This window comes from Petaurus breviceps, unplaced genomic scaffold (assembly GCF_028583685.1).
Source record: "Petaurus breviceps papuanus isolate PSGF00001 unplaced genomic scaffold, PetGlider_PUasm1.0 126, whole genome shotgun sequence".
Taxonomy (NCBI): Eukaryota; Metazoa; Chordata; class Mammalia; order Diprotodontia; family Petauridae; genus Petaurus; species Petaurus breviceps.
Window position 1 is genome coordinate 41,544,059 of NW_027185655.1, and position 12,144 is coordinate 41,556,202.

Genomic DNA, 12,144 nt, shown 5'->3' on the forward strand with positions numbered 1-12,144 from the left:
GTGTTATAGTACTATTTATTGTAGTATTATTGATAATATTATTAATACTAGTATTATGTAGCATTATTGACAATAGCAAGATACTCCAAACAACTAACCTGTCCATCTTGGGGACAACTGCAAAAACTCTGTTTTGCAGAACCAGTGAAATATTATTACAACCTCAGAAGTGACAAATAGGAAGAACATTAAAAGTCAAAGATAAATGCACTGCTATGGCGGGGAGGAAAACAGAAACTGAAAACTAGTACATTTTAACTAGTTTCATGTTAAATGCAGCCAAATTTGAAAAAATCCATAGAACAAAAGGCGTTCGGATGAGAAATAGATTATTTTGTTATTATCTTCATGTCAATGTTTACATTTTAAAGCAAACCAAGTGGAGTTTGGTTTTCATGTACAGTCACCTCTAAGTTGCTAAGTTTTGGATAAATAATTAGTTGTTTAATATGCAGGGTTTCCAAAATAAGCTGATAAAGATGCAGCAGATTTCAAGACAATTGGCAGCACAGGACAGATACTATCCCAGATTCGTTGGGGTATAAGTAGTTTATCACTTGCTTATCAGAGGAGAGTATCCAATGAGATCATATTTACAAAGTGTGCACATGGAGTGTCTGGCCCATGGTAGCACTTGATAAATGTGCATTCCCTTCCTCTTCCCCCCTCCCATTATCTTGACACCATCTATACTACAACCAAACTCTTCTAGTTAACTATTCTCCCACCTTGTATTAACTTTCTCCTGCCTTTGTGTACACCTCATGCCTAGAACATTTTCTTCTAATTATCTCTGCCATTTCACTGCATCTCCATCTGAATCAGGGTTATTTCTTCACATTCCTAGGATTTTTCCTCAATATGAAAAGATCTCATCAAGGTCTCCTACTCAGTTTATTACTACATTTGGTGTCAAATACTTCTCCCTGCAAGTGATTGTGTGGTAAATCATCATTCCAGTAGGAAAGGAAAAGAAAGTCAGCCCACACACAAAACGTGGGGATCCAAACAAGATTTATTTTGTATAGTTGACTGAGGCCTTGGAGGGCTAAAAATGGGGTGACAGGGAAAGAGTATACTCCCAATCTCCAGGGGGGGTTGCAGTGTAATTATCGGGGAAGGAAGATAGCAAATGCAAAGACGTGTGTAGAAGCCATCCCATCTCTCACTTGTGCTAGTCAATTCTTCTTATTTCTCAAGGAATCTAGGAGAGATTATCTATTCCCTCTGCTTTAATGTCTGTGCTTTGAGATCTTGGAACATCATAATTGATTGAGGGGTATCAAAGAGGCAGATAACCTAACTTGTTTCCATGGCTAACTTTGGCCTTGTTCTCAAAGGGTAGGAGCCTGCCCTTCATGAGTTTGGTTGGACTCTGGAAATATTTCCAGAACTTGGGATCTCATCCCTCCATATGGGTAGCCATTGGCTCATAACAAAACAGAGAACAAAGATGTCATAATTTGTTCACGACCTGAATTTCTAATTTAATTCTTAATTTTCCTGAGCCTTTAAAGAATACTGTAATGGCAATAAACCACCAGATATTTACTCAAAACTCTTTGTTCAGATTCCTTTGTATATTGGATGTCTTGCATTTCTCAATTAGGTCAGCAGGCAATTAGAAGACTAAAGTGGTCTCTAATGCATCATCAAAATCTTTCTCAGGATCAAAAGCCCCATTAAAATATTACTACCTCTAAGCTTTCCCCAAATGAAAGAAGTGACTACTTCCTGTGCTGCTGTGTACTTTGTGAACATTGCTCCCAACTATGAATATTATCACATCCTATATAGTTATTTGTACAGATGTCTTATTTAAATCCCCTACTAGGCTATGATTTCTTTGGTACCCCAGTACACACCTTGTTCATCTCTTTGTCTCCCACAGAATCTAACCCAGTGCCTTAAAAGCAGTTGCATTAAATTGACTTAGAAACTTACTCATCCATTTATTATAAATGTAGCAGTAATAATAATCATTTAATTTAGATAATTCATTTCTAAGACATGCTTAAACTTGCTCAAATTAGAAATCATCTAGAAAAAAGTTGTCAGTTTTGCTTTTTTTTTTTTTAAGCAATTGGGGTTAAGTAACTTGCTCGAGGTTACACGGCCAGTTATTTTGTGTGGCTGTTTAGTATCTGAGGCCAGAACTGGTCCCGGGTCTCCTGACTCTGGGGCCGGTGTTCTTACTCACTGCACCACCTGGCTGCCCCAGTCAATCCTGCTTTTCAAAGAAATTATTTTGTTCATTTCCTCAGTTAAGAAAAAAAAAAGACTGGGTCGGCATTCATAATACCTTGTTTTGCAAGTATTGAAGCCTCTTAATGCAAAACTCTGATGATAACTTATTTGACCAATGTGCTCTTTCATTTAATTTAATTCCCATTTTATTTTTTTCTTATATTTAGTTAATTAGACTACTTTTATTTAATTGGTAAAGTTTTCCCAGGAATACTATGACAGGTATGGACAAAGATGAACAAAATATGTTCGATATCCTTGTCCTCAAGGAGTTCATAATAGGCTAGTTATGGATTCATGAATATTCAGTGTGGTGCCTTTTTCTACTAATCTAAATCAAAAGTCATACATAATTTGAATAGATAAACTTTAGAGAGTTTCCTAAATCTCATAGAGGTTAAGTTTACTTGCCCATGGTCCCATAGCTGATCTTAGAGGGGCAATAATCTATAAGTTAATAGAGGAACTATATAAAATTTGTTTACAGGTCTATAAATAAAGCATAGAGTGTACAGGACAGAGCATGATTGGTGATATCAATACTCCATAAATTACCGGGAAGGGTGACTCTGCTATATTTGCTACTGTAATGAATTATTTAAAATATCAATAATATAGTAACACAGTAGCACAAAAACCTTATAACCATTTTGATGCAGGATATCTTGAATATTTTTCAGAAGCATATAATTTGTGATAATCCAGTGAGATATACGAAGGTTTTTAATGAAATAGCTGTGTTTGAGTGTTCTCACAGCCCTTTCCCTCCCCACCACACTGTAAACAAAAAAGAGTGGAGGGTTTGTGGTTTCTGGGAATAGCAAACAAAGTAGGATTTGAGAAGCCACACAACCTTCTGGTCTAAAAATATCTGTACTCCAAAGAAGTCTTGACCATCAGTTCTGACATCTTCCTTCATTCTCTATGCTGGAAATATGATGTAGAATTTGCTACCTTTAATAGCTTTTTACACTTTGGGGTATGGTTTTTTTCAAAGCAATACAGTTGTTTACATCTGTGAAAACTTTCCCAGCCAATGCCACTTTAGTCATAGTGTCGTACTGAAATGGAAATTGCCAGTTAAGAGGCATCTCAAATAGAAGTCATTACTGTCTCCATTTTCATTTCTGATTTAAATAAATTTTAATAACACTAATCTAATTTCTGGCTCCCGACTGTTTGGATGTCAAACAGACTGAATTCATCACCAATGGTTTTTCAGTCAATATTGCTATGTACTGTTGAATACATGAAAGCATTTCAATTCCTGGTCTCTAATTTCAGTCACATCAGGAACTCAGAGTGAAGAAGTCCTTTTCTCAGTACAGATTAGACTTGGTTCTGAAATTTACAGTCTTAGAGAGTTTTCAGAAGACTGTTTGTCTAAGAAATTTGTCCATGATCAAAGAGTCAGTATACATACATAGTGTGTATAGCTGGAGTCAGGAAGACCTGAGTTCAAATCTCGACTCAGACACTAATGGTGTGATCCTGGTCAAATTGCCTCAGTTTCCACATCTGTACAGTAGGCATTGTAATAGTACCTCCCTCCCAGATGTTGTTGTGAGAATCAAATGAGATAATATTTGTAGAGGACTTAGCACAGTTCATGGCACATAATAGGTACCAATGTAAATGCTTATTCCCTCCATCTCTTCCCTCTCTGTCAGTGGTGAAACTTGGTCCTATCTCTTCCTGACTCTGAATCCTACCTTTGGAATGCCACACTGTGTATTATTGAATTTTCAATATGATAGCATGTAAAACCAGGACAGTTTTGCAGTGTGGAAAGAACAAGGAATAGGAAAGAGAAGTGAGGGTTGGAGAAATAAGAAATAAGCTGTGACATAGACATCATTATGACTTATCTTTTCTCTGGTCTTCAATTGTATATTTCCATATATGTACATTTTGTAAAGGTGTTTAAAATGATATTGGGAGCTGTGGTTTATTAAACTTTGGGCCATCACAAACTGTGATAGACAACATGAAAACAAGCTTTCTATTCACCCATTCATTAAGAAAAACCCAAGTTCCAAATATAAGTATTCACGTCAGGGGATTTGGAAACCATGGTATAAATTTATAACAGGACAGGGAGTATCGCAACAGAACATTAGAGAAGAGAAAAACTTTGAAAGATTGATGTTCTTCTGTTGATCTCCTAATCCCCAAAGAGATGCATCATATTCTTTGTCCAAATACCTACATCTTTTTTTAGTTTAGACATTTCACATTGCTCCTAGCTTCATTTCTAAGGGTTTGGCAGTTTTAATAAATTCCATATGTTCCTTGCAACTTTGTAAAACTCTTCTGTAGACATTACCTAATTCATTTTTAAACTGTCCTAAAACATCGGTTGAATTTCTCATAATGTACTATCTATGAATATTTCTGCAAAAGAATGTTCTTAAATAGGGAAACTGAGAAAAAAGATAGCTTTCTTTCTCTGTAAAGTTTCACTGGATGAGATGATCTTTTTTCGAACAAGAAAGATTTTACGGAAGAGAATGAAGTCTTCAGAATAGAAATGGAGAAAAGAGGGAATGATTCAGTGGCTGTTGGACTGTAGCTATGGCAGATAGATCTCCAAGTTTGTCTGTTTGATGGTTTTTGACAAAAACCAAACTTTAGTATTCATTATTCTGTCTTTGCAGACTGTTACTGAAAAACACAAGTTAAATGTCCCTGAGACAATGACCGAGGTCCTTGATGTTTCTGATGAAGAAGGTGAGTATTCCATGCACTTTCTTTTAAAATATTGCTCACTTCATGTAGCATGGATACATAATAAATATTTTTGTGATATATAATTGGTGGAGGGGTTGTGATTTTCAGAGCCTCAATGTTCCTTTCCATTCCGGTCTTTGAAAAAGTTTGTTTTATTTTTTTTAATGTGTTGATTTCTATTACATATAGTGAAATGCTCTAAGCAAGAACATCCTGATAATTTAATTTTTGCCCTAAGTTGTCTTTACTATTTATTTCTAGTTTCAAGATAGCAGATGGTAATAGAAAAATAGAGATCAAATGGTAGTTATATTAAGATAACATCATAACTTAATAAGGATTTGTCTTTTGTCTTGAAATCTATCTATATTTTGAGGTACACTGAAATGTTTAGGACTCAAGATATCATTTGTATCAACGGAATAATCTTAAATCTCTCCTTTTCATTTATATATAGTTAGCATATATCTATGGCCAAAAGGCAAATACACAGTTGTCCAAAAGATCAGTGATTCATGAGTCCAACTTTAACTTGATCTTGAGTCAGTGATAGTTGAAATAATTTTAAAATCAAGTCCTCTTGAGGAAGAGCAAACATTGCTACCATTTTTTTGTTGGAAAATAGCATCCAAGTAAAAGTTGAAGTAATTGAAGAAGGTAGAAATTCTTATAAAAGAAATAGTTGATCTCTAATTTTAAAACACCATAGCTTAATGTATAGGAAAATATAAAGATTTAAAACATTATACCCCCAAAGGATATACCTGGTCCCTCTTTCAGTTACTTTTATAAAGAGACATCAACATTTTTTCCCCCTAATGTAAAGTTTCTGGTATTCTGATAATAAAATCTTGAGAGTCGACTAACATGCATAATATTTAATTCAAATTCCCTTTTGAATCTTTTGGTGTTTGGATGCATTTAGTAAGTATTTAATTGGATCAAGCTTTTGCTAAGAACACCAAGCCATGGACCGACCAACTGTTGACACTGTGTGTAGTCAAGAACAGATGAAACTGAGTCATTAGGTAATGTTAAGATATGTTGTTACAGAATCATGCACATATTGCTTTGCAATCAATCCCTATTAATTTGTCAGCAACAGAAGAAAAGAATTACAAAAAGGAGATTGGTGTGTAGGATTTTATTTTGTCATTTGGCACCATCTTTATTTTTACTTGTATGTTGCATAGCCTTAAAACAGTCTGGCAGCCACTTTTCTGATGGAGAAGCGCTTAGTGACTCAGGTACTGTTAGATGAAATTCTTGGAGTGAAATTCCTGGAGTGAAACTTTTCTTTGGTTTTTCCTTTCTTTTCCTTCCTTTTTGTTGCTTCAAACAACTTGCTTAATGTTTATGTCTGAGTGGCTAAAACTAATCTGTTTATTCTGAAATGCATGTGGGTGTAGAAGTTGTGTGTTTGAGTGTGTGAATTCCTGGTCTTAGAAGATAGAAGCCACAATCGCTCTGATCCTGTGACTAATCATCCTGAGAATTGGGTTTCCGTGTTGCATTGCCCCGTCACTGAGACCAAAAAAAAAAAAAAGACCTCTTATTTTAGCATATATAGATACACTAGATGATGCGGGACTTTTCCAGTTGGTGGTGTGACTGAGATTGGACTATTTCCAGAAGAGAAATGAGTGGGTAACTGCATTCACCATGATGGTGGTCAACAAATATTCAATAATTATATTCAGAAAGGAGCTGGAAATCTAGCACCTCACCTCTATGTTACTATCCAGAATAACTTTTATATATTTTCAAAAAGTAAAAGAGCAAGGAAGGAAGAGATATATGTGAGAAATATTGGAGAAATATAATTGAAAGGAAGTGGCCTGCAATTAGAAAGCTAAGTGGCATACTGGATAGAATGCTGCACTTGGAGTCAGAAAAACCCGAGTTCAAATCTTACCTGGGCCCTTTATTAGATGTGTTATATCAAGCATGTAACTTAACCCTGCTCAAGTCTAAAATGAGAAGATTGAACCCAGTGTCCTCCAAGGGCCTTTACAGGACTATGAAACTATGAGTCAGTGATTAGATGTGGGACCCGAGAGAGGCAAGGGACAAAGATGTTAAGGTGTTGAGCTGGGTTCCTGGGAGGTAGTAAGCTCGTTTAGAGAAAATAGAGGGGAAAGTCTGATTTTGGAGAGATGTTCAATTTAATACATATTTTTAAATTCCTTGCAGGACAGTCGAGCAAGTAGAGAGTTTCAGAGAGCAATTCAGATATGGGCATGGAGCTTTGGGGCAAGACTCAAGATGATCATTTAAAAATTGATTAATGTGTTCTTTCAAAACAACTCAAATATATAAAAGAGATTTACTTTGAGAATAAACTCTTTCATGCAGAAAATTGAAATCATTAGTATAAAAAACAATTGAAATAGATCTTCCATTCCCCTATTCTAATTCTTTAAACATAATGGATACATATTATGGCTTTATCATGTACTAAAGATCATTACATTAACATTGATATGAAATATTTTACAATTTTACATGCTAGGAATACTTATTATTTGCTTTTCACTCCTCCTCCCTGCCGAATTTGAGGTATGTTCATGGACTTTTTCCTTCTTATTTTGTGACTTTATGACTAAGCAAAGGGTATTTTAATCAAGTATAACTCATTTTTCATTATTACTACCATTTATCAGTTTTCAAGCATAATTAATAATAATGTCATCTAAGAGTTAATTAGGCATATGTTCATTTGTTACCCCAGGGGAAAATAACGCTTCAATAGAATTTACCCCTTCCTGTTAAAAATGATATTAAAATGCATAAGATATCTAGAGAATTTTAAAATATCTTATTATTAGCAAATAGTGTAATGACTAGTGAGATAAGAGGAACGATTTACAAAACTGGAACCAGCTTGATTTTCCCTTGAAACTAAATAATGCCCACCTACTGATCTTGAGTAATTTTCTCATTTTCAGAAGGAAGAAAAAAGAATGAAAGGAAGAGAAATAGGATTAGTAACAGAGGGAGGAAAAAGAAGGGGGTGCATTGCCACTAAAGATAAAGGGAGGAGAGATTTCCAAGAAGAAAGGCATTGTCCAACTTGTCAGATGCTACACATCGCATATAGGATGACAGAGGAGGAAAGGCCTTTGGGTTGGGGCAGTTAGGAAGCCATTAGCAACTAAGTGTCATTATGTTGATAGTGTAATGAACTTAGAGTTGGCAAGACATGAGTTCAAATACTGACCAGCTGTGTGACCTTGGAGTGGTCACTTAATAAATGTCTCTCAGTCTCAGTTTCCTCATTTGTAAAATTTGGCATAATGGCATTAGCCCTATTGGCTTATCAGGATCAAATTTGAGAATATATGTAAAGTGCTTTGCAAATTTAAGGAGTTATCATCATCTTTATCTTCATTGTTATTAGTGATCTTTGAGAGAGTAATTACAAATAGAGGAATTGGACAGGGGGAAGTCAGTTTGCAACAATGGTGAGTTTAAAAAGAATGTGGACTCTTGGAGATGAAAGAAAAGGGGAGCATCCCTGGTATGATATGAAGTTAGAACAGGAGCACAAAAAATAGCCTGAGATTAACCCCATGAGTATCATACTAATGAGAGTCCCTGCTGCTGCTATCAGCCCCAACTCTGGGTCTGTACTCAGGGATTTTTAAAAACTGCAATAGTCATGTCAGTGAGTAACACATTACGGTGAATCAGACATGGCAGCCTTGTGTAGTAAAGGTATCTCATCTTTATATGTCACTTAATGTGAAACAAAGCCAACAGCACCATCAGTTGGACATTGATGAGAAAACATGTGTCCAGAGAAATAAAGTGATTTGCCAGGAGGTGAAGCATGATAGGTTTTAAATTTATAATTAAACTTTATCCAGCTTACTGCTTTTAAACAAAATAGAAAAAGAGAAAAAACAAATACTTATCTGTGGTGCAGGGTGCTCATTGGATCATAGTATCAGAGATTTGGAGCTGAAAAGGACCTCAGAGGTTATCATTTACAACCTGCCTATTTTTCTAGATGATGAAATGGAGTCCCAAGTTTAATTTGTGTATGGGCACAGGGTACCAAATGTAAAACCATTTTGGATTGGTCTGTGCAGCTATATTTAGAATGGGATATAGATAGTGTATGGTAAAGGGTTTTAGAAATGGGTCCTGATTTCATTATCGATAACATGCTTAATCTAAACTAGGAAATTTTAACCCAGGATCTCTGAACTTGATCTTAAAAATTTTCTGATAACTGGTTTTCAATATATGTGATTTCCTTTATAATCCAAGTATTTTATGTTAGGTTTTTAAAAACATCATTCTGAAAAAAGGCTTATCTTTTTCACAAGACTTCTAAACAGATGGTATAAAAAAGAGGTTTTAAGGTCTAGAGTTTAGTGAAAGGAACATGGGGTAGTGAAAAAAAGAAAAAAAAAGCAGGATATTTAGAATCAGAGGCCCTGGATTTGAATCCTGGACCTGACACTTATTACCTGTGTGACTGGACGAGTCAATCTCTCTTAACTTTCATTTAGAAAATGAAAAGATTGGGCTTGATTTTGTATTTATAGCCTTAGAAACCTATGAATGTATCTATTTATACACATGCATATGTATGCATATATATATATGTATCTGTTTCTGACTTAATATGTCTATCTGAATTGCAAAGGCAAATATCAATAACCCATTCTTTTGGATAGCCTATACCTCTGCTCTCTTCATAGTGGAAGAAGAATGTATTTAGAAAGAGTGACAAAATGGAGATTGAGAGATCTATGTTTTGTCATACCTCTGATATGTCAGTTCAGTAAGGGTGATAGTCATATGAAATACTAAAATATACATTTTATCTAAATATATTTGTGATGAAAATAATACAGTGATAGCAGTATGATCATTTAAGTGATGGCTTCTTCTAGAGCCCTATTTCAGGAAAGTCCTATCATACTTTACTCCTTCCTTCCATAATCTCTGATCCAATCATCTCTCAGCATTTATTCTTTTTTTCTCTATCACTGCCATGTTTGTGTCTGATTAGACAGTAAGTGCCATGAAGGCAGGGCTATCATTGAAACTTTGTATGCTCCCCCATACCTACAAAGTTTTCTGCTCATAGTTAAGTGGATGAATGTACTTTATAACCACAAAGAACTGCATACGTGTAGGCTAGTGTTTTTTTTTAAGCAATCGGGGTTAAGTAACTTGCTCAAGGTCACACAGCCAGTTATTTCTGGGTGTGGTGCTAAGTGTCTGAGCCCGGATTTGATCCCCAGGTCATCCCGACACTGGAGCCGGTGCTCTTACTTGCTGAGCCACCTGGCCGCCCCTAGTGTTGTTTGTTGTTGTTTTTCAGTTGTCTAGACGTGCCCAACTCTGTGACCTTGTAGACCATAGCACACCAATAATGTCCGTGGAGTTTTCTTGCCAAAGATACTATGGTGGTTTGTCATTTCCTTTTCCTAGTGAATTAACGCAAACAGAGGTTAAATGACTTTCCCAGGGTCACAAGATAGTGAGTGTCTGAGGCCAGATTTGAAGTCAGGTCTTTCTGCCTCCAGGCCCACTGAACCACCTAACTTCCTCCATTTCTTCTCCTCCTCTTCCTAGTTAATATAAGCTCAGATGGCATTTCTGTCCTGTAAGTCTTATTTTTTAAGTAGCAAATCAATAAAAAAAAAATCAAGAGAAACCTTTCTTGGTACTGGTTAAAGTACTCATGTAGACATAGCAAACATAAATGTGATACTTGGAAATCCAGGTTGCTAAGAGACAGTATAAGTGCTGAATGTTGAAACATCTTTAATGAACACAATGGTGCCCACTACATTAGTCTTCCTTGGTCAAAATGTACAGTGATTTTATATTCATTAAAAATAATTATAAACTTTATAGACTTGAAAAACACGTTAAATATACACATTATTTCACTTGATTCTCACAAAACCCTGTTCTATTATTGTCCCCATTTAACAGATTTTACTTTTTTTTTAAATAGGAAACTGAGGATTGAAAGGGTTAAGTGACTTGTCCCAGGTCCCACACTAGGAAATATCTGAGTCCAATATACAAGCTTAGGTCTTTGTGAATCCTAGTAAGTCACTGGATTAGAACTCTGTGAAAAGTGCCAGTAATTGTATAAATTTGCAGTAGTGAAAGGGAGGCTAGCAGTTCCTGAAATCTCCCAACACATTAAGTTCCCTTTATGACTTCCTACAGCTTTGCTGTTGAGTGAATTAAACCAGCTTTCCATCTCACATAGTAATGCTAATTTAAATAGTACTATTTTTACAATATTAAGTGTCTTGCCCATTTCAAAAATTACACGAGATTTGTGTTGAAATGAGAAATGTTACAAAACAGGCTCCAAAAAACAACAGTTTGCAGTGGTTTTATTGTGTGTAACAGTGACACATAAAACCATAAAGTGTTAAAGCTGGAAGGGGCCTTACATTATCCAGTCCTACCTCCTCATTTTACAGATGGAGAAATGACTTGCCCAAGGTCACACAATTAATTCACTGGCAATCACAGCTAGGGCTGGAATACTGTCCTGATGTGAGTTAATGATTTGCATACTGCTCTCACTCAATTTGCTTTTGAAGTTACTGGAAAGAACTTCAGAATAAAATAGCTACCCCATCAAACAGTTCCACAGAATTCTAAGATGTTACCAGTAGTGTCATAGTAGAATTTATGTTTAACATTTCCTTAATATTAAGTAAAGGGGCAGGTAGGTGCCACAGTGGATAAAGTATTAGACCTGGAGTCAAGAAGATGTTTCCTGAGTTCAAATCTAGCCTCAGACACTTACTAGCTGTGTGACTCTGGAGAAGTCACTGAACCCTGTTTGCCTCAGTTTCCTCATCTGTAAAATGATCTAGAGAAAGAAATGGCAAACCACTCCAGGATCTTTGCCAAGAAGAGCCTAGATGGGGTCATGAAGAGTCAGACATGGCTGGAAAGTGACTCAACAACACAAAGAGGCGCCAATTGGGATTTAATTGGATCCTAAAGTCAAAGAACATTTGATAGTTCTCTTCCTATACTTTTTTTTGCCTTTTGGAGGGCAATTGGAGTTAAGTAACTTGCCCAAGGTTATATGGCTAGTTTTTTTGTGTTGGTGTTAAGTGTCTGGGGCTGGAACCGAACTCAGGTCCTCCTGACTCCAGGCCAATGCTT

At 35.8% G+C, this 12,144-nt stretch overlaps 1 protein-coding gene across 4 annotated transcripts in view; it reads left to right on the plus strand.

The window, feature by feature from the left end:
- ANK2 (ankyrin 2) overlaps positions 1-12,144 on the plus strand; it is a 418,509-nt gene that overhangs the window by 321,381 nt on the left and 84,984 nt on the right. For 3 of the 4 annotated variants that reach the window (XM_069095397.1, XM_069095405.1, XM_069095412.1), the window contains one exon: positions 4,905-4,977. In XM_069095397.1, coding sequence (XP_068951498.1) covers positions 4,905-4,977 — 73 coding nt within the window. Of the gene's footprint in view, positions 1-4,904; positions 4,978-6,170; positions 6,225-12,144 lie in introns of all 4 variants that reach the window. The other variant, XM_069095401.1, reaches the window with a different exon arrangement.